Genomic DNA, 21,324 nt, shown 5'->3' on the forward strand with positions numbered 1-21,324 from the left:
TAGTTATGCAATATCAACTGGATTTAATGTGATATTTTCACTAATAGGGACATGAATAAGTAAATTTTATGCAATAATATTTGATAAATTTCTTAACAAAATTTGAATATAAGGACTAAAATAAGATTTTTTGAAATTACAAGGACTAAAAATAACAATTTTAAATTTGAGGGACCAAAAATAGATTTACCCTAAATTTGAGGGACTAAAAACATATTTAAACCAAAATTATTCTCTATATATTGCATAGTTAAAATATTAGTTATTTGATAAATTAATATTTAAAAATAAATTTATTAGTTCTAATGATTACATTTGTAGTCGTTAATTAAGTATATAACAAACTATTAGAAATATTTTATAATCAGTTGCTTTATTTTTTAATTATATAAAAAATATATTTATTGTGTAATATAATTTTTAAAAATATTATGTTATACAAAAAAGTTAAAATTTTAATTAACGTAAAAGAATTGTATAATATATTATGATAAAAAATAATAATGAAAAATTAAATTACCCACATTAATATTATTTTCTATATTTTATATTTATCAAACTAATATAAAGAAAAATTAATCACGTTAATCATCACATTAAATTACTCACATAAATGTTATTTTATATTTTAAATTTAATAATTTAATAATTTAATTAAATTGATCAGCCCAATTTGAATCAAATATTCATCTTAATAATGAAGGGATTATGATTCCAACATAATTACAAAATATGTTTCGTATTACTTTCATACCCAATTTTGATAAAGTAATAAATTTTTAAGTTCCGAGATCAACAGCTATGAAGAAAATTTTATTATAATATATAAATGTGATTTATTGTTTCGTGTATGTTTTTTTATCACATTTTAAGAACATTAAACATTACTGTTCAGACCAAAAATCCTCACAAAAATGCTAGTAAAATTCTTATTGTAACTTGTAAGTCACTCTGGTTGATAACTTCCTGTGTTAATTTTACAATGAACTAGGAGACTCAAAATTTTTAAACGTCAATTTTTAATGGGAAGATTAGATACTCACGGTAGAGATGGGAATAAGAAAAAGAGGTGATTTAGTTCCCTATGTCATAGATCAATTATCTTATAAGCATATCATAATCGATATGGGTTTTGTCTCTATAAACAAGGAGTATTGTTTTAGAAGATATATCTAAAATCACATCATGCTACAAATATTTTCTGTCATTTAATTTTTCATTATAATTTTAGCAGTTCAGTTCCCTTGATTAAATAGGAAGACAAAAAATATGAAGTACTATTGTTTCTCTCTTTCGTTCTCTTATAGGATATTTAGGGGCTTCTTCATGGAATGACTCGTGTTGTGTGCTTCTATTTATTTATTTATTTATTTATTGTAGTTGCATTTAACCGGTTAGTTCAGCTAAATTGTGTTCTTGTGTTTGACATCGTTAGATGACAAAACACATGTGATATGACAATTTATGTCTCCCAGTTGCTTCAAAATTAGGCAACTGGATGCATTATGTAATAAATGTTATTGAAATTTGTAAATTGCATACTATTTTATCTGAAATATGAGTTTGTCAACAGGTGGGTGTTTTTTTCTAGGTCGCTTGGTATTATTAGCAACAATTTTTTCTTGATCTCTTGGTGTAAATAATAGTTTGATCTATATTCCCATAATACCCAATTAATAGATATGGTTTGCAAGGCTTGTTGTTTTACCCTTGCTGGATTTCATTGGGTAAGACTTAAGTCTAGAACTTACAGGAAGTGCAAATTTAATATATATTTTAAAATATTATGACATGTAATTCTTAATCGGTCATTATGTTCGATTTTCAGTTGCTCTTGTGCGCCTTTTCTCTCCTAGTGGCACTTTATATAAGGAAGAGGCTGGTATGAGGCAAACGTTTAGGACTGTTGGTGTAAATGTTAGGGAACGAATAAAAATGTATGAAATGTTGGTGCCATTCTCAAAAGTAATTTCATTACCTCATTTGTTTTCGTTTCATCTCACAAATACAATATTATCCAAGCCAACATAAGTTACTAGGTTGCGAGATTGTTTATTTATTTATTTTCTTTTTTAGTATTTTTTCATTGAATTAGAGACCAATCTCATATCATAGTCCTGTGATTATTATTGGTTTGATAAATTTTCACTCTAATAAAAATAAATACAAATTATTCATTAAATATTTTACTTTTTCAACATATAAACATAATATATTTAATCATTACATCGATCCATCAAACTACTTAATTACCTATTTAACAAACCTTAATTTATTTAATGATACTTACAAGAGAATATTATTTCATTACTTGTAAATCTGATTAATATTATGTGTATTATGTACGGAAATAGATTCTCTCAATTGTGACTTTCACGTAATTCTTCTCACCATCAAAAATCTATTTTTTTTCCCATCCTTTTTGTTATTTAAATTGTCTTGAAACGAATGCCAAGTATGCAATGGGTTTGAACTTTGAAACAACGCAGATGATAAATACACCTTCACTCTCGTATAAACACACTTTTTTTTTTAATATATATTAAATGTCTAAATTATTCTTTAAAAAAAATGAAATTCCTAAACTTACACTCCCCTTCCCCGCATCCCCTTTCCCCGCACCCCACACTCCACACCCCTCTTCTTCCCAAAGTCTCTTTCCGCTCAATGTCATTAAGCAATATACTTTTACAGTCATTCTGAATAGAAAAAAAGGACTAGCCCCACCATAACCAGCATAAAAAAGGTTCTTTTACGGTCATTAACATTCCGGAAAGTACTTTTACAGTCATTAGATAGTAAAATTATTGTTCATATAATTCCAGAAAGAACTTTCCGTAATAGTAACTTTAATATTATGGAAAGTACTTTCCGGAATCATGTAACAAAACATTTCCGGAAAATACTTTCCAGAATAAGAATTTAATATTATGGAAAGTATTTTCCGGAACATTTTTATATAATTCTGGAAAGAACTTTCCGTAACAGTAAGAAAAAGAAGAAGATGAGTACCAGAAAGAGAAAGAAAAGGGGTGTGCGAGGTGCGGGAAAAAAAGAAGAAGAAGAAGAGTGCCAGAAAGAGAAAGAAGAGGGGTGCGCAATGTCTTACTTGTTATATGGAAAGACACACTAGTACAAAAATGACTTTTAAAATTGGAGTTTTAAAATCAGTCATAAGGTAGCCATTTTAAAAGTGACGCGGTGGCCTGTACTGCAACAGAACGGCCCCAGAACGGCCCGTGCTGCAAGTAGAACGGCCCGTTCTGGTGCCGTTCTGTGAGGGGAAGGGGGGTGCGGGGAAAGGAGGTGTAAATTTAGGAATTTCATTTTTTTTAAAGGGTAATTTAGATATTTTATATTTTAAAAAAAAAAAAGGAGTGTGTTTATACGAGAATGGATGTGTATTTATCATCTGTCTTGAAACAAATGCCTAGTATGCTATGGGTTTGGATCCATGTTTATTTAGTTTGAAAGCCCATTATGCTATGGGCCTGGATCCATGTTTATTTAGTTTAAATTGTCTTATTTAAAATGAATGGTATGAAATGAGTTTGAAAAAAAATGTCTCATATAGTCATATTATATGATTTTCTTTATCATCGGAATACCAAGAGTTAAATTTTACGACGTTGTGGATACTATTTTAATTTCACTAAGAAAAAAAAATCATACTACTCCAACCCCACTAAAATAATAGTCAGTTGTACATTAATAGTATGTTGATAAAATAGTAAATAACTGGTCTATCTCTTTTTATACAGTATATTTGATACCATCAAAATATCAAAGAAATAGAAGAGAGAACCATGAAATAAATAAAAAATAAAAAACACAGCATGTTTGATATCGAATAAATGCTTGAGTGAAGAAATAAAAAGAAGTGTGGATTTCACACTTTTTATTTCTTCAGAAATCGGTGTGAAAATGAACAACATGTGTTTGAAATTCACTCATAATAGATTAGCAAATTATTGTAAATTGATTAAATGGTTTTTCAATGCTTAAATTTGTAAATTTTTTTTATTTAATCGATTAAATTTACTTTAAAAATACTATTTTGAAAAGTTGAACGTTATATTGATTTTTTTTAAACGATTGAAACTTTTATAATTTTTTTTAATGGATTATATACTTTAGATTTATTTATTTTCTTTAAGTTTATTATTTTACTCACTTTTAATTTGCTAAAAAAATTTACTTTAGAATTATTTACTTGCTTTTAATTAATTATTTATTTTACTTTAAAAGATTATAATAGTTTTTTTTTACTTATATAACTTTTTATTTAATTTATTAAAACAAAAAAAAAAGTGATCAAAAATTTTTTAAGAAAAATTTTCCATTTCTTTCTTCTTCTTTTTTCTTGTTTTTGACTCTAATTTTATTTATTTATTAATTTTTCTTTTAACTTATTTCTTTCCATCTTATCAAATATATAAAAATATTTTTTATCCTCTATTTTTTAATATTTTTAAATTAAAAAACTAAATTTTCATTTCATTTTTTTATATATATTTTTACTTTCTTATTTCTCTCTTCTTTATTTTTCTTAACTCTATTTCTTTTTTTCTCAAACAAACACATGTAATGAATTATCCCAAACAGGCAAAAGTTTCTTTTATTTCAACAAATAAAATTACTATTAATATAACCGAATAATTTATGAAGAGAAAAATTAAATTAATAATAACTAATATTATTTGTTTTGAGATATTTGCTAAAATTACTTATTTTGACGGAAGGAATACAAAAATTAAAGTACTTAAATTTCTTCTTCTAGTGCTCATGCTCACCACCGAGAATCCATACAACGCCTAAAAGAGGTTGTTGCAACGCATTTGGTCACACGTTAAAAACGTGATTTTAAGCGGGTTTACTAAACCCACTCTCTCTGTGCCAGCTTTTTGATATCGGACGTGATTAAATGTGTTTGGAAACGTATTTCCAAACACACTGTTACCCATCGTGAGGCCTGCGTTTGGTGGGAGGGAATATTCTGCTTCCCCTTCCTTCCTTCCCTCCCCCGCAGACACCAAACATGGCATTCAAACTCTCATCAATTCCTCTTCCCACTTCTCTCCAATCCTCTCCCCGCCAAAACCCTAATTCCACATTTCCAAACCATCGTCTTCCTCTCCGTTCCCTTTCACCTTCTCTTTCTCCCTCTCTCCGCCTCTCAAGCGCAGCCACAGCGTCCGCATTTCACCACACTCGCTTCGTAACCGCTCGCGCGATTCCAAGCCACGGCGAAGGCCAATTCAGCGACGCTTTCGAAGAAGAAGACAGAGACGAAGAAGCATCGAGGCAGGGTGAGAAGAAGGAACTCGCGAAGCATAGCATATGGAGTCAGATAAAGGAAATTGTCATGTTTACTGGACCAGCAACCGGACTTTGGATTTGTGGACCACTCATGAGTCTCATCGACACTGCAGTTATCGGTCAGCGAAGCTCAATAGAGCTTGCTGCTTTAGGCATGCCATCGACAGTGATAAATTGTCACTTATATGCCTCACATTGTTTGGTTTTCTTTTAATTATGGAAATGTCGTAGTTATGTTATTTTAATTTCCCATGAGCAGGTCCTGCTACAGTTGTTTGTGATTACATGTGCTACGTGTTCATGTTTCTGTCAATCGCTACTTCCAATATGGTTGCTACTGCCCTTGCTAAACAGGTTGGTTGCCAATTTTTGATTGGGTTTTGGATGCTTAATGAGATGCATGTCTTCTGACGAAAAATTGATGCACGAGGCACACCAGATCCAGATTTGACTCCGTTGATGTTATGTTAGTAAGTGTGATGAGTGAAGTCAAGTTACACTGATGTGTCACAAGCTAGACTGTTGCTCCCTGGTTTTGCATTTTTCTTCACAAATGTTATAACTAGTGTGTTTGATAAGACATTTGAGGAGCTTATAAGTTCATTTGACTAGCTTATAAGTTAGTTTGATCAAAATAAGCTGATTTGGTACAAAAGCTTATTTTAAGAACTTATGGCTTATTTAATAAGTCAACTGACCTAGTTTATAGCTTATAAATTCTTAATTTAAAAACCTTTTTGCCTACCGTGATTTCCCGTTCTCATTATAAAATCTTTTTATGTCATTCTACATTTATTAGCTAATTTATCTAAACACTTTTGATTCAATCAGATAGCTTATAATTTTACAGTTTTTCAGCTCCTAGTTTATAAGCTAGTTTATACCAAACACACCCAACATGTTCAATCCTATATATAACTTGAACGCGAGGACAACACAGTATTATATCATTTATTGGCAAAAAACGAGCCAGCCAGATTGGTTGGTATATGTTGGTCATTAGGAACTTAAAATCTACATGCTACAGCTTAGCGTTCAATGTTGCAATATTTAAGTATGTGGTGATGCAATGATTTATATGTTATTATTTGGTTTGACTAAATCTACACGATTGTGTAGGCTTCAATCTGCATATTCACCACTTTGTGCACTTTCAGGACTTATACTGCTCTTTCGCGAGTTTGTGTAGGACAAAGGAGAAGTACAACATCACATATCTGTCTTGCTTTTTGTTGGGTTGTCTTGTGGCATTGCAATGCTTTTGTTCACAAGGCTATTTGGTGCTGCAACAGTGTCTGGTATTGAAAATGGAGTGCTTTAGTCGTTTTTTCTCCTCAACACATTTTGGATAACAAGAACTGACTTGTGCTGAAAGGGTAGCAGAACCAATCATATAACTGATAACTTTGCTATTTATGCCTTTTCAGCATTCATTGGGCCAAAGAATGTACACGTAGTACCTGCAGCTAGCAATTATGTAAAGGTTCGTTTCTACATCATTTTATATCCTTTGCTTTAAATAAAGACTGCAAATCATGCTTGATAAATTCAAGAAGTTAGAGAATATTTTATGGAGAGAAGTAATTTATGCTTTCATCAATTTTTGTTTTCTTGTGATTATGGATGAAGGCATTAAAGAATCTAGAAAATAAGAATTTTCTTTATGTTTCTTAATTTTTTTAAAAATGATAAGCCAGCAATGGTTCTCCGCATAATTTGCTGTGGGTGATTCTCAGTTACAATTTTTTTTTTTTTTTTTTAGATTCGAGGCTTGGCATGTCCTGCTTTACTTGTTGGATGGGTTGCTCAGAGTGCAAGGTGCAAATATGTTATTTATTTCTTATATCTGATTCTCTGAAGAGGTTGGAAGTTTTTTATGTCAAATCTAAGATACTAAGATACTGCTCGAGTCTTGACATTCTCTTACAGTATTACATAATAGCAATTGATATCATGTTGAAATATTGTTCAATATAACTGAAGATTTTCTCTAGATATTTTGTTGAAAACTCTTGGCCAAAATTCCTTTGCTTTGACATTTCTGAAATAGCATCTCATTATATGGATTCATGGAATATATCTTGTCTTTTTCTTATATGATAAACAAAGTATGTATTGTCGGTTTTCTGGTTTTACTTCCTTTAGGAGAAAAAAAAAACTGTGCAAACAACATTTTTTAAGTTGCTCTTACAATTTACAGAGCTTAATATAATGCCAAGTATCAATGTTTGCTTTGTATGATTTGAAAAAAATGGTAAGCATTGGCCTATTAAGTTAATTTATTGTTTTGGTATTCACATTCTGCAGTCTCGGTATGAAAGATTCCTGGGGACCCTTGAAAGCTCTGGCTGCTGCTAGTTTTATAAATGTCATTGGTTGTATACTTCTGTGCATCTATTTAGGCTATGGAATTGTAGGAGCTGCGTGGGCTACAATGGTTTCACAAGTATGCTGAACTAACTCTTATGCATCATAATACATTGAATTGTATTGTATATGGTTCTACCTATTCCCAAAGTACTGAACTCATTATATACTGCCTTATTCTTCCCTTACTGCTTCTAGGTTGTTGCTGCTTACATGATGATTCAAACACTAAACATGAAGGGATATAATGCACTTGCCTTCTCCATTCCTTCACGGAAGGAACTTCTGACAATATTTGGGCTTGCTGCTCCTGTATTTATGACAATGATGTCAAAGGTTGTCCCAAGTATTATACTAGATCTGTAGCTTTGTCTGGAGTAATCTAACCTTTTAATGTAATCTGAAGTTCTGATGTTTAGGTGGCTTTCTACTCACTGCTTATATATTTTGCTACATCAATGGGCACACATACAATGGCTGCTCATCAAGTTAGTTATATTTCTGTCTCCTGTTTTGTGACTATTCCTTCCTTTGGCTGCTATCTGGGTTTTTCTGAAAACCAAATTCAAGGCCAGTGATAACTTGATTCTTTCTTCAGGTCATGGTCCAAACCTTTTGTATGTGTACAGTATGGGGTGAACCTCTCTCCCAAACTGCTCAATCATTTATGCCTGAATTAATGTATGGAGTGAATCGGAATTTGTCAAAGGTTAGTGTTTCTCATTTATAATGTCACAAAGCATACTCTGATGTCCAATCCTCATCTCTGGTTTCTGATCTCTCTTGTGCCTAGTTTACATTCAAGTTATTGTTTTAAAAGAGGGTAATTTTTTCTTTTAGTTGGCAATGATAGTTTTATGAAATGACAAAATGTTATCGCAACTTATGAATGCTGTTTTATAAAAAGATATTCAATTCTGGTTTCTCAATCCTTCATTTTTGAATTTTCATAATATCAACAGGCCCGGTTGCTTCTAAGGTCTCTTGTGATAATCGGAGCTATACTGGGATTATTGTTAGGGATTGTTGGAACATCAATTCCTTGGTTATTTCCCTACATTTTTACACCTGATCGGATGGTCATCCAGGAGGTCGGTTGATTCTGTTTAAAAATTTAGATTACGTATTTGTGTTGTCTCCCCTTTCACTTTTAATTTTTTTGCAACTTGTTTTAAAATAAGTGGTGGCATTATTAATCATTAGAAGTTTAACCACTATTTTTCCCTCTGGCTTTTTTGTACCCGAGAGTTTATTATTTTAAATCATAATTTGTGTAATAATGTTTTTAAAGCCAGATTAGTCGTTAACTTAAAACGATAAAGATACTTATGTTTATGGGTTTGACTGTGGTAGAATTAATTTTAATTATACACGCGCACATGCACTAAGTAATAATCAAATATAAAATTTTAAGAAATTAAGTTTGGTTACATTTTAAAATAACATACAGGACCATATTATGTGTCTTGCAATGTTAAAAATTAATAGTAAGAGTTGAATTAATAAATAAATTTAAGTTACATAAATACTATTAGTAAAGTAACTATAATTTCAATTTGATTTAAAACATTCTATTATAAATATTTTGTGAAATAAGCAACCACAGGTGACAGAGCCGTAGTGGCAAGCAGCCTGGTGATGGTTGATGAAGCTAGAGGTATCAAGTTTGGATCCTGGGGTTGGATGATTTACATTTTTTTTTTGGGAAGAAGATCGAACCAGTAAAGAACTAAGCAGGCCAGTTCACACAATTCTTAACTAGTTTGAATTATCAATTTTGTAAAATGATTGATGCGGCAAACTGGATACAGAACAAATTCCCCATTGAACTGGTCGGATAAGCTGATACGCAACAGATAAAACAAATGGGAATGCAGAGATTTTTATGAATTATACTAATATTTTTTAATTTAGGCAGTAGATAACTGTTAACTATTGTATTTGTAATGATGCAGATGCATAAGGTGCTGATTCCATACTTTATAGCCCTGGCTATAACTCCCCCTGCTATCAGCCTTGAGGGAACGTTGCTGGTATGTTCATTTCATCTTCTATATAAATGGGAAAGTGAGCATATAAAACTATTATTTCTTCTCCTGTACTTACACTTCTAGGGTGGGTGAAATAGAACTTGGGCTGTGTTATGGTTTAAACAACTTGGTTAAATGTGTATTCTATAAGCTCTTGTCACATGAGAACTTATCTCGTAAATTTGACCATAAAACTTCTTGGTGAAGTATATTGAAATAAGCTTAAAGGAACTTACAAGAATTATAATCTATTTTCTAAGTCGAATAAACTCCTAATAAGTTGTTCCAAACACCCCCTTTATCCACTTTATCCATGGAATTGCTCGTTACTCCTACTTTGTGTTTCATTAACTTTCCCAAGCTCAACTAAATTCTGTTGTTTGAACATTAACTAAATTAAAACAATATTATGATATTATTCAATCATAATGGTAACTAATTCTTAATTTGATGATTTAAATTTATCCCCAACGTTACAACTCATTCAAAATAGGAACCTGCATGTGTCACATAACTGCTAGTGTAACTTTGATGTATCTCTACTCATGCAGGCTGGACGGGATCTGAAATATATAAGTTTGTCAATGAGCGGATGCTTTTGTGTGGGTTCACTAGTATTATGGGTAATAATGACCTTTCCTTGAACTCCTGGCACACCTAGTAGTGTGTTTCTGAATTCATGGCGAGTTGAACTCCCCATGATTATTGGAAGTAACAAATAGATAAAATCATGATAAAGTCACCGCAAAAGCAACTATTTCCTGCTTCCAAAAATCATAGTGAATTCAACTCGCAATCAATCCAAACACACGTTATATTGTTTAACCAATTTCGACTGAAGCACTAATTTTTTGTGATGCCCAGATCTTGAGTAGTAGATACGGTTTGCTAGGCTGCTGGTTTTCCCTCGCAATATTTCAATGGGTAAGAATAAGACCTAGAGCTTTTAGTAAGTTACGGTATTAGTTCATAAAGTAATCTGATTTGCAATTCTTTTATGATTGTTAGGCTCGGTTTGCAATGGCCCTCCAGCGCCTTCTTTCTCCGAAGGGCATTTTATACTCGGAAGATACTGACCAGTACAAGGTGCTAAAGCTAAGGACTGCCTAGTATGTGACCTAGGTTTTATATTTATAGTTCATCACACCCGTGAATCCGTGATAAGGATAGAAGATAGTCCGGCCACCTCAATCCATAGCCATAGGTAAAGTGAGCTAGACCAAATCGTATTATTTGACCTGATAATGTTTCCCGATAAGGTCAAATAATGTTGTCTGGTAATAAATGAACATAGGAGTGACTAGTGAGGTCTATTTTTCATGCGCTGGAGTTAAGATTGTTGATGTAACATTCATCTATTGTTATTGGAGAACATTAAAATTTATATTATAATTTTTTTAGCAATTGCGGAATTTAATTAAAATCTTAACATAAATTTGTATTTCAATTTCAAGAGTACAATACAAAAATATTAAATTACTTATCTTTCTTTGTTAATCAAGATCATTACTAATAATTTTTTAACAACAAAATTATAATACTCCTTAAAGAATCACGAGACAAATACTAATAGTCGTTTAATAATAATAAAATTATATTATAACAAAGTCTTTTGATACACACCAAGTTATAAATTAAGTTAAAAGTAATATTTAAAAATTATTTAGGTTGGTGGGTTAATCTGTCTTGTTGACTCATTCGATATAATGAGTTGGAATGTTTAATTCAACTAATCAACTTTTGATAGGATCGTAGATTAGTCTATAGGGTGTGATTTACTTTGCCATTCCTAATCTTAATATTTAAAAATGAAATTGTTATTTTTTTGGTTACAAAATAGTAGATAGAGGATGATACTTTTGATATTATCGAGCATAAGCCAATAACATGTTAGAAATACTCTTTGAGGGGTGTTAAACTCACATTATGGAGAATGTAAATTTGGATTAAATTGTAGATCATTTATGTCAACGCATGGTTATAAATAAATTCGTTAATTAATAAGTCATTAATTTTCTAGTAATACAAAATTTATATTAATTTTGACTTTCGATAATTGTGTTCATTTAAATTTTGATTCATTGCCTTTTTTATTCATCTTTGTTCATTTAAATAAATTATTCTATAATTTTTAGGAGAAAAAACAAACAAAATAAGTTATCTTAAATTTAAATGAACTATTAGTCATTGTCTTTGACAAAATAAAAATATATTTTGTGCTAATAATAAATGATAAAAGATAAATTAAAAAAAAACTAAAATGTTAGTCAAGAAATTTAATACTAAAATTATTAAAGTATTTGAATCGATGTTAATTTATAAAATCTATAATTAATTTTATTTTTCTTTTTTAGGCTTTTGTTTTTTTAAGTGTTACAATTGTATATTTTTGTTCAACCAAATTTTAATTAAATAATTTTAATCTTCCAAATATAACAATATTAACTTTAGTTGATGTGATACTAGCATATGATAATAGATGATGTGAAACTCACAAGTGACATTGATGTTATGATATGGTGTTGATGTAGTGGATAATGCAAACACTTTTTTATAAAAATTAGAAAAAGAAAAATTTTAAATAATAAAAATAAGATTTGAATCATTTCATTCTTACTACCAACAAGAAAACTCAACTACTAAACAAATAAATTTCTTTAATATATAATCAGAAGCTATTAAATATTATTTAAATTAAATATGTAATTTAATTTAAAACTTTTTAAATATTAATTATCATGTTATATACTCAATTGTCATATTACCAATAATATAAATTTAGTCATTAATAAATAAAAATTCTACGAAGAGACTAAAATTATAAATATTATAAAATTAAAGAATTAAAATTGCATAATTAAAAATTAAATGAATAAAGGTTAAAGTTAATAATATAGCATGTATCCCTGTTAAAGAAAAATATAGATGTGTCTATCTAGAGACCAAAATTGTATTTGATTTTTTTTTCTTTTAATGTTTTTATGGAAAATCCATTCAACGCGTAAAATGGTTTCAACAATGAGTATACTATCGTGAATCCTGTATTTGGTGCGGGAGGGAACACTCCACTTAACCTGAGCTAACAGCAAACATGGCATTCAAACTCTCATCAATTCCTCTTCCCACTTCTCTCCAATTCTCTCCCCGCCAAAGCCCTAATTCCAAATGTCCAAACCATCGCCTTCCTCTCCGTTCCTTTTCACCTTCTCTTTCTCCCTCTCTCCGTTTCTCAAGCGCAGCCTCAGCGTCCACATTTCACCACACTCGCTTCGTAACCGCTCGCGCGATTCCAAGCCACGGCGAAGGCCAATTCAGCGACGCTTTCGAAGAAGAAGACAAAGGCGAAGTAGTATCGAGGCAGGGTGAGAAGAAGGAACTCGCGAATCAAAGCATATGGAGTCAGATAAAGGAAATTGTCATGTTTACTGGACCAGCAACTGGTCTATGGATTTGTGGACCGCTTATGAGTCTCATCGATACTGCAGTTATCGGTCAGAGAAGCTCAATTGAGCTTGCTGCTTTAGGTATGGCATTGAATCTTGATTGTTAGATTTTTATTTAGTTATGGAAAATATCAGTTATCTGATTTTAATTTCCTTTGAGCAGGTCCTGCTACAGTTGTTTGCGATTACATGAGCTACGTGTTCATGTTTCTATCAATTGCTACTTCCAATATGGTTGCCACTGCCCTTGCTAAACAGGTTGGTTGCAAATGTGATTGGATGCTAAATAAGATGCATCTCTTCTTACGAATATTTGATACACCAGATTCAAATCTGTGAATATTGACACCACAGATGTTCTTAGGAATATACAAGGAGTGAAGTTACTACTTACTAGGTAGGATGAACCACAAGCTTGGCTGGTGCTCGTTGGTTTTGCATTTCTCTTTGCAAATCTTACAGCATGTCTGATCCTATTCCTATATATAACTTGCACGTGAGAACTTATAACAATTATTAGCAGTAAAGACTAAGGAGCCAGCTAGATTGGTTGATATATGTCGTTTGATATAAACTTAATATCTACAGCTTAGCCTTCGGTGTTGCAGTATTTGAGTATGTGGTAATGCAATGGCCACTGCTTTATGTATGGTTTCTGGATTTGACTAAATCGGCATGATCTTGTAGACTTAAATCTGTATTTCTACCACTATGTGCACTTTCAGGACTTATACCGCTTTTTCATGAGTTTGTGTAGGACAAAGAAGAAGTACAACATCACATATCTGTCTTGCTTTTTGTTGGGTTATCTTGTGGCATTATGATGCTTTTATTCACACGGCTATTTGGTGCTTCAATTATAACTGGTATTGAAAATGTAGTGCTTTAGCCATTGTGTTGTTCAACAGATTTTGCATAAGAATTCAATTACGCTGAAAGGGTAGCAGAACCAATCTCACAACTGATGATTTTGCTATTTATGCCTTTTCAGCTTTCACTGGGCCAAAGAATGCACACATAGTACCTGCAGCTAGCACTTATGTCAAGGTTTGTTTCTACGTCATTTTATCTCCTTCAGTTTAAATTAAGACTTGAATTCATATTCTATCACTTCCAGAAGTCACAGATCATTTATTTATGGATGGAAGTAATTTATGCTTATATCAACTTATTGTTATCCTGTAATTTGTAGATGAAGGTAATAAAACTTTCATTACAAAGGGATAAAATCTTGTTAATAACTAATAATAATTTTCTTTATGAATATTAATTATTTTTTATAAAAATGATAAGCTATGGTGTTATCCTCTGTTTAATTTCTTGCAGTGATTTTTCAGTTACACTCTTTTATTATGTTAGATTCGAGGCTTGGCATGGCCTGCTTTACTTGTTGGATGGGTTGCTCAAAGTGCGAGGTGAAAATATGCTTTTTAATTTCTAACATCTGATTCTCTGAAGTGAGAGGTTATGTTAAATCTGAGATACTGCTCTTAAGTCTTGACATTCTATTTCATGTTGCAATTGATATTATGTCGATCTACTGTTCAATATAATTGAAGATTTTGTCTTGATATTTTGTTGGAAACTCTTGGCTAAAATTTCCTTACATTGACATTTTTGAGACAACAAGGTTACTTTACCTCTATATTGTCTGTTTCTTATATTTTGAACAAAGTATGTATTTTCCTCTTTCTGTTTTTACTTTCTTAAGAAAATCTATGTAAACAACTTTTTTTAGTTGCGTTTACAATTAGTTAGGAAAGCTTAATGTAATACCAAATCTCAACATTTTCTTTGTATGATATGAAAAACATGGTCAGAATTGGCTAATTAAATTAATTTATTGTTTCGGTATTCACTTTTTGCAGTCTTGGTATGAAAGATTCCTTGGGACCCTTGAAGTCTCTGGCTGCTGCTACTGTTATTAATGTCACTGGTTGTATACTTTTGTGCACCTGCTTAGGCTATGGAATTGTAGGGGCTGCGTGGGCTACAATGGTTTCTCAAGTATGCTGAGCTAACTTATGCATCATAATATATTGAATTGTTTCATTATGGTTGTACCTCTTCCCAGAGTACTCTAACTTGTTATATTCTGCTTTTCTTTTCCTTTGCTGATTCTAGGTTGTTGCTGCGTACATGATGATTCAAACTCTAAACATGAAGGGATATAATGCACTTGCCTTCTCCATTCCTTCAGGGAAGGAGCTTCTGAATATATTTGGGCTTGCTGCTCCAGTTTTTTTGACACTGATGTCAAAGGTTGTGTCAAGTATTATACATTTATACCAGACCTATAGCTTTGTCTGGAGTACCTTTTAATGTAATCCAATGTTTTAATGTTTAGGTCGCTTTCTACTCACTACTTATATATTTTGCTACATCAATGGGTACACATACAATGGCTGCTCATCAAGTTAGTTTAATTTCTGTCTCCTGTTTTGTGACTATTCCTTCCTTTGCCTGCTATTTCAGCTTTTCCTGAAAACCAAATTGAAAAGCCAGTGGTAACTTAATTCTTTCTTCAGGTCATGGTCCAAACCTACACCATGTGTACAGTATGGGGTGAACCTCTCTCCCAAACTGCCCAATCATTTATGCCTGAATTAATATATGGAGTGAATCGGAGTTTGTCAAAGGTTAGCTTTTCTCATTTACAATGACATAAAAACAACTTACTCTGATGTCCAAGGTCTCTCCACTGTCCTCACATCTCTGTTTTTTTTTTTTTTTTTTCCTCTTTTGTGTCTAGTTTAGATTCATGTTATCTAAGAGGATAATTTTTTTCACTTGGGAAGGGTAGTTTTTATAAAATGATAACACGTTATCTCTACTTATCAATTGTTTTTTAAAAGGATATGTAGCTCTCGTTTCTGAATCCTTCTTTTTCACATTTTGATAATATAAACAGGCCCGATTGCTTCTTAGGTCTCTTTTGACAATCGGAGTTATACTTGGATTATTGTTAGGGACTGTTGGAACATCAGTTCCTTGGTTATTTCCCTACGTTTTTACACCTGATCGGATGGTCATTCAGGAGGTCAGTTCAATCTTTTTTAAAATTTTGATTTCATATTTGTGTTATCTCCCTTATAATTTTTAAATCCTTTGCAACTTGTTTCAAAACATGTGGTGGTATTATCAATCAAGCATTTAGAAGTTAAATCATTATTTGTTCACTGGTTTATTGTGTTCCTCGAGAGTTTATGATTTAAAATCATAATAAGTCAGGTCAATCGTTAAAATAATAAAGATACTAGTTCACAGTTTATGGGTTGACCGTGGTCAAACCAATGTTAATTTTTGTTTTACACCAACCAATGTTACTTATACACACACAACAAAAAGTAATAATTAAGTAGGAAACTTACAGAAATCACGTTTGGTTAGATTGTAAAATTACACAAGTAACCATATTATGTGTCTTGCATTATTAAAATTGGTGAAAGTTGAATTAATAAATAAGATTAAGTTACACAAATACTATTATTAAAATAAATAAATACTAAATATAATATAAAACATAATATTATTAAATAAAATAAAATAAAAAGTGAAATAAACAGCCATAATGACAAGCTTAGTGGTTTGCGTCCTGGTGGTGGAAGATTTACATTTTTGTACGTAGACGCTTAGAATAATTGAGAACTAAACTGGCCCATTCACATGATTCTAATCTTGACTGGTTTTCCAATAATCAGTTAAAGAGGGTGTACTGAACTGGTTACTAACCCGTTCCTGGTTGAATTGGTCGGACCAGCTGATACACAACTGGAAATACAAGTGGAAAGGCAACAATTTTTTAGTTATTTATAATATTTTGGAATTTAGACAAAAGATAACTGTTAACTACTGTATTCGTATCCCTGCAGATGCATAAGGTGCTGATTCCATACTTTATAGCGCTGGCTATAACTCCACCTACTCACAGCCTTGAGGGAACATTGCTGGTATGTTCATTTCATTTTCTATATAGATGGAAAAGTAATCATATAAACTACTATCTTTTTCACGCACGTACTCTTCAAGGATGTTTAAGGAATTTTAAGTGTGTATTTCTGTAAGCTCTTATGATATAGAAATTTTGTTATAAATTTGACTAAAAACTAACTGAAATAAAGTAGAAATAACTTATTTTAATAAAATTTGCCAGAAGCTTTTTGAAATAAGCTAAAAAACGTACGAAGTTATAAATTATTTGCACAAGTTCAAATACACTGCAAATAAGTTGTTCCAAACACCCCCTTTATCCATGGAATGTCTGTTAACCTCTACCTTGTCCTTGTGTTCCATTAAACTTGCTCAAACGCAACTAAATTCTGTTGTTTGAACATTAATTAAATTGAACAAGTAGTATGTTATTATTCAATCGTAATGGCAACTAATGCTTAATTTGACACAACTGCTATTGTAACAATGTATCTTTGCCAATGCAGGCTGGACGGGATCTGAGATTTATAAGTCTTTCGATGTGTGGATGCTTTTGTGTGGGTTCCCTTGTGTTATGGGTAACGACCTTTCCTTGAACTCCTGGCGTACATAGTACTACTGACCAACAAATTTTGCCTGAAATACTCATTTTTTTTGTGATGCCCAGACCTTGAGTAGTAAATACGGTTTGCTAGGCTGCTGGTTTTCCCTCGCAATATTTCAATGGGTAAAGAATAAAACCTAGAGCTTGTATTAAGTTAAAGTATTAGTTCTTGAATCATTCTGATTTGGTATTCTTTTTGTGGTTTAGGCTCGGTTTTCAATTGCCCTCCAGCGCCTTCTTTCTTCCAAGGGCATTTTATACTCGGAAGATACAGACCAGTATAAGCTGCGAAAGCTAAGGACAGCTTAGTTAGTGACCTTTGTTTTGTTTTATTTATAGAAGAATATTGTCTTTTGCTCGCAAATTAGAATTATAAAATAGGCATACATTTCTATTCAACACAGATTACATTACTTTTGCATTGCAACACAATGCACTGCAACTAAGTTGCAGCCAGTCTCGATCTTTTCTCGTGTATTTTAATGTTGTTCAGAATGCTTGTAAGCTGAACAAGAATGCAATTAAATTATTGTAGCATGCTAATGAAGAAGTCTCTAGTACCCCGAGAGAGATGTTAATTCTGTTGTTTCGACCAAAAGAATAATTTTGCAAGCAAATGTGGTTGATTAATCAAGGGATTATTATATTTGCCAATACAATATGTTCAATAGATCAAGTAATAATTGCAAATACAATATGTTTATCATAATAGAATCTACTGATTTTGTCTTTCCACAATCCTAACCAAACTTGGTTAAAGATCTGTAGCATTCTCTCGCTGTGGTCACAAACACATCCTATCACCGTATGCAAGCGTTCTTTGATCCAAAATGAGCTTTAATTTAACTGAACTTTCTTTTACCAATAAAATGTCCAGCTCCTTGACCATTGGTTTTATACAAGGAAAGCCTCAAGCTCGCTCAGACCAAGCACCAGGACAAAACTCGACACTATTACAATATGTTTATGACCTACGGTTTCTTCCTTTCCATGATGAACCAGGCCGCGATAATTTGGGTACTTGTTCCTTACTCTGCAGTTTCACGAGAGCATTAGGGAAAAGTAGCAATAGAGCAGGATAGCTTATGCACAACATAAATGCACAACCTTTACCTTGTTTACCAGTCTTGGTTTTAGTTGTTTTTTCAGAATAAGGTTACGAGCTTGTTTCTTCTTTTCTTCTGCCTTCAATTTGGAGAGACTGGGCTTGAATATAATCACCGTTCGACCGATCTGACCGACAGCCACTGAACCGGTTGCTTCTTCCAACTGCTTCACCACATCATCTAACTCGCCTGGACAGCTCCTATGTATTTTAATCTGTAAATACCATCCAGATTGAAAATCAGGATCCAAGATTTTGAAAAACTTAAAACTTTTGCATTTTACTAGTTACAAAGCAAGAGGGGAAACAGAAGATGAACACAATCGTAGACACATTATGTGGGCTAAAAGATGACTCACTACAGTCTCAAGCCTACAACAGCCTAATTTGCTGACTAAGTCAAGATAAAATCCACCCAGACATCAGTGAATCTCGCATTTTGTTTTCTAGGCATGCAAAGTAAATCAACCCCCCCCCCCCCAGCCACCAGATACTTGGACCAATTTAAGTAAAACATTGAAGTTTATGAAAATCATTCAAGTAACAATCAGCCAAGCAGATCCTAAAGAAGCTGTGCAAAATTACAAAGGCGTAATCAGCAATAACTTACAAGCAAGAACAACTCAACTACTACCATCAACAACTGGTTCAAAAGTCCAACCGTCCTAAATCACAACATAAAAGCATGTACAATAAAGCTACATTGAGAAACAGTGAACCAATTAAGCAAGAAATCGAAGAGAAAAAATCTGACAAAATGTCTGGAAACATGCCAAATTATAAAAACACCAACCAAACTTACACTGGCCAAGGAAAAAAGAAGCAGTAAACAAACAAGTTCCTTTTTCCAAGTATTAGCAAAATTCATCAAACACAAACAACAACCACAGCAAAACCGATATTTTTTTTTTTTTCAGAACACAATACGCGGAAACATTATGAACAGTGGAAGATAAAAATTGAGGTAATTGATTGGTACCTTGAGAAGCTCGTTGGCTTCAAGGGTCTCAATGAAAGAAGTGGCAACGTTGGAGGTAACTCCAGACTTACCCACCAACTGGGTCTTGAGTTTATCCCCCAAACTGTGAGCATAAGACGCAAGCTCTTTCCTTTCTTTCACAGTGAGACTCGGCACCTCCAGCTTCAGCCTCTCCTCCCTCTTTCTCTCCAACGGCGACAAACTTGAATCCAATTGGGTATCTTCAAAATCTCCCCTTGGGGTTTCCAATTCATCATCCACAATCTCTGTTACTTCGCCACCTTGAGAAACAACAAGGGAAGAGGAAGAGGAAGAGGTGGAGAAGAGAGATTTTCGAAGCGGTGGAACGTGGATGTGTCGAATGGGTGTATTGGCAGAGGAAAAGAAAAGGGGTTTGAGAAAGGAAAAGAAAGAAGAAGAAGGCGATGGTTGTGAACGAAGAACAAGCATTAGATGAGAGGATGCCACTGCCGCCATTTCAGTTTGGATGAACTATTGAAACAAATGTCTATTGATTTGGATTTTGTACACAAATGGAAATATAGTACACCAGAAAATACAATTTTTATAAAAACTCTGAATTTATTGTTCACAAAATGGGTGTTTGGTCTAGAGGTATGATTCTCGCTTCGGGTGCGAGAGGTCGCGAGTTCGATTCTCGCAACACCCCAATGTTTTTATTAATTATTATTTTACATTTTATCATAAATCTCACTAAACCACTCACACCTTTTAATTATATTTTAGTCATTTCTTTTATTATTTTATTTCAAAATTAATAAAGATGTGGTATGTGTCTTTTTTCCTAGCCTCCTTTTATCATTTATTTCACTAAACCACTCTCACCTTTTAATTATATACTATCATTTATTTTAAAAATTGTGTTTATTTTTAACAATTTACTCTCTTTATGTTTTTTTGGTAGAGAAAATAGTTTTGATCAAAGAAAATTTACGCCTCTTCTGAATATTTTTCGAATGAGTTATTTAATTTGACAATCCAATTTTTTTAAGGATCGTTTTTGTTTTTTGTTCAGTTTGATCTATCAAATTGAATCAAATCAACCTATTTATATTTCTTTACTTTTATAATAATAATAATAATGTGTCAAATACATCTAATAGACTTCGGGATAACACTTTAAAGTCCATCTAAGGCCAAGTCAAATTTTTCGAACCTAATATTTGAAAGTCCGACTAGGCCATCGACTAGAGCCAAATTTACCAGCTCTACTTGCATAGCTTAGGAACAGCACCGACTCCGACAAAGTCTCAAGGATTTATTGTTGAATTCACATATTATCTGCTAGCGAAGAAATTCTAAATCTAATAATTGCATCTAAGTCACAACTGGGTATGAGCAGAATACTCAATTAATTACATGTTCACATTTTATGATTATGCTTAAAATTTTTAGTTTAGTTTCAAGAAAAAATAAATTATATACGATATAGCTTAAAGAAGTAACAAACAAGAATTTAATTATCAAACGAACTTAAAGATTAAAAAAATATAAGAGGGAGAGTAATGCACTTCAGAAAAATACTT

At 32.2% G+C, this 21,324-nt stretch overlaps 3 protein-coding genes and 1 non-coding gene across 8 annotated transcripts; 3 read left to right on the forward strand and 1 right to left on the reverse strand.

Moving 5' to 3' along the window:
- The first annotated feature begins 4,820 nt into the window (after window positions 1-4,820).
- On the forward strand, window positions 4,821-11,120 carry LOC109818386 (protein DETOXIFICATION 46, chloroplastic). 3 transcript variants are annotated; one of them, XM_083062078.1, is made up of 14 exons: window positions 4,830-5,495; window positions 5,579-5,673; window positions 6,509-6,617; window positions 6,747-6,802; window positions 7,082-7,137; window positions 7,627-7,765; window positions 7,885-8,022; window positions 8,106-8,174; window positions 8,285-8,395; window positions 8,649-8,777; window positions 9,642-9,719; window positions 10,268-10,339; window positions 10,581-10,640; window positions 10,725-11,120. In XM_083062078.1, exons 1-14 carry the CDS (start codon window positions 5,039-5,041, stop codon window positions 10,824-10,826), a joined length of 1,671 nt encoding a protein of 556 aa, XP_082918204.1. In that variant the 5' UTR covers window positions 4,830-5,038; the 3' UTR covers window positions 10,827-11,120. The 3 variants fall into 3 exon arrangements, 2 of the variants coding, with proteins under 2 accessions (XP_082918204.1, XP_082918205.1); XM_083062079.1 differs by having other exon boundaries at window positions 4,832-5,471; XR_014428469.1 differs by lacking the exons at window positions 10,581-10,640; window positions 10,725-11,120 and adding an exon at window positions 9,293-9,423 and having other exon boundaries at window positions 4,821-5,495; window positions 10,268-10,326.
- Window positions 11,121-12,733: 1,613 nt separating this feature from the next.
- LOC109818383 (MATE efflux family protein) lies at window positions 12,734-18,271 on the forward strand. 2 transcript variants are annotated; one of them, XM_020383829.3, is made up of 14 exons: window positions 12,736-13,240; window positions 13,323-13,417; window positions 13,917-14,025; window positions 14,151-14,206; window positions 14,519-14,574; window positions 15,028-15,166; window positions 15,284-15,421; window positions 15,507-15,575; window positions 15,688-15,798; window positions 16,071-16,199; window positions 17,032-17,109; window positions 17,596-17,667; window positions 17,757-17,816; window positions 17,901-18,271. In XM_020383829.3, the coding sequence occupies exons 1-14, from the start codon at window positions 12,808-12,810 to the stop codon at window positions 18,000-18,002; spliced, it is 1,647 nt and encodes a 548-aa protein (XP_020239418.1). In that variant the 5' UTR covers window positions 12,736-12,807; the 3' UTR covers window positions 18,003-18,271. The 2 variants fall into 2 exon arrangements, with proteins under 2 accessions (XP_082918048.1, XP_020239418.1); XM_083061922.1 differs by lacking the exons at window positions 17,032-17,109; window positions 17,596-17,667; window positions 17,757-17,816; window positions 17,901-18,271 and adding an exon at window positions 16,861-17,025 and having other exon boundaries at window positions 12,734-13,240.
- A 23-nt stretch (window positions 18,272-18,294) lies between these two features.
- On the reverse strand, window positions 18,295-20,293 carry LOC109818385 (RNA-binding CRS1 / YhbY (CRM) domain protein). 2 transcript variants are annotated; one of them, XM_029268832.2, is made up of 3 exons: window positions 19,778-20,293; window positions 18,801-19,013; window positions 18,295-18,726 (listed from the first exon to the last, which is right to left on the reverse strand). In XM_029268832.2, the coding sequence occupies exons 1-3, from the start codon at window positions 20,252-20,254 to the stop codon at window positions 18,658-18,660; spliced, it is 759 nt and encodes a 252-aa protein (XP_029124665.1). In that variant the 5' UTR covers window positions 20,255-20,293; the 3' UTR covers window positions 18,295-18,657. The 2 variants fall into 2 exon arrangements, with proteins under 2 accessions (XP_029124665.1, XP_020239420.1); XM_020383831.3 differs by having other exon boundaries at window positions 18,807-19,013; window positions 19,778-20,291.
- Window positions 20,294-20,375: 82 nt separating this feature from the next.
- On the forward strand, window positions 20,376-20,447 carry TRNAP-CGG (transfer RNA proline (anticodon CGG)). The gene has a single exon. It is a non-coding gene; the product is annotated as a tRNA-Pro (tRNA).
- The last annotated feature ends 877 nt before the right edge of the window (window positions 20,448-21,324 follow it).

This window comes from Cajanus cajan, chromosome 8 (genome assembly GCF_000230855.2).
Source record: "Cajanus cajan strain Asha chromosome 8, NIPB_CcT2T_4, whole genome shotgun sequence".
Classification (NCBI taxonomy): domain Eukaryota; kingdom Viridiplantae; phylum Streptophyta; class Magnoliopsida; order Fabales; family Fabaceae; genus Cajanus; species Cajanus cajan.

Excerpts from the sequence above, each read along its gene's own strand:
- LOC109818386 (XM_083062078.1), top strand. The coding sequence starts at position 5,039 with ATGGCATTCAAACTCTCATCAATTCCTCTTCCCACTTCTCTCCAATCC. Across the intron at positions 8,396-8,648 it reads TGAATCGGAATTTGTCAAAG|GCCCGGTTGCTTCTAAGGTC; the intron begins GTTAGTGTTTCT and ends TAATATCAACAG. Across the intron at positions 10,340-10,580 it reads TGGGTTCACTAGTATTATGG|ATCTTGAGTAGTAGATACGG; the intron begins GTAATAATGACC and ends TGTGATGCCCAG.
- LOC109818383 (XM_020383829.3), top strand. The coding sequence starts at position 12,808 with ATGGCATTCAAACTCTCATCAATTCCTCTTCCCACTTCTCTCCAATTC. Across the intron at positions 14,026-14,150 it reads TGGTGCTTCAATTATAACTG|CTTTCACTGGGCCAAAGAAT; the intron begins GTATTGAAAATG and ends ATGCCTTTTCAG. Across the intron at positions 15,167-15,283 it reads GGGCTACAATGGTTTCTCAA|GTTGTTGCTGCGTACATGAT; the intron begins GTATGCTGAGCT and ends TGCTGATTCTAG.
- LOC109818385 (XM_029268832.2), bottom strand. The coding sequence starts at position 20,254 with ATGGCGGCAGTGGCATCCTCTCATCTAATGCTTGTTCTTCGTTCACAA. Across the intron at positions 19,014-19,777 it reads AAGCCAACGAGCTTCTCAAG|ATTAAAATACATAGGAGCTG; the intron begins GTACCAATCAAT and ends TGGTATTTACAG. Across the intron at positions 18,727-18,800 it reads GACTGGTAAACAAGGTAAAG|AGTAAGGAACAAGTACCCAA; the intron begins GTTGTGCATTTA and ends GTGAAACTGCAG.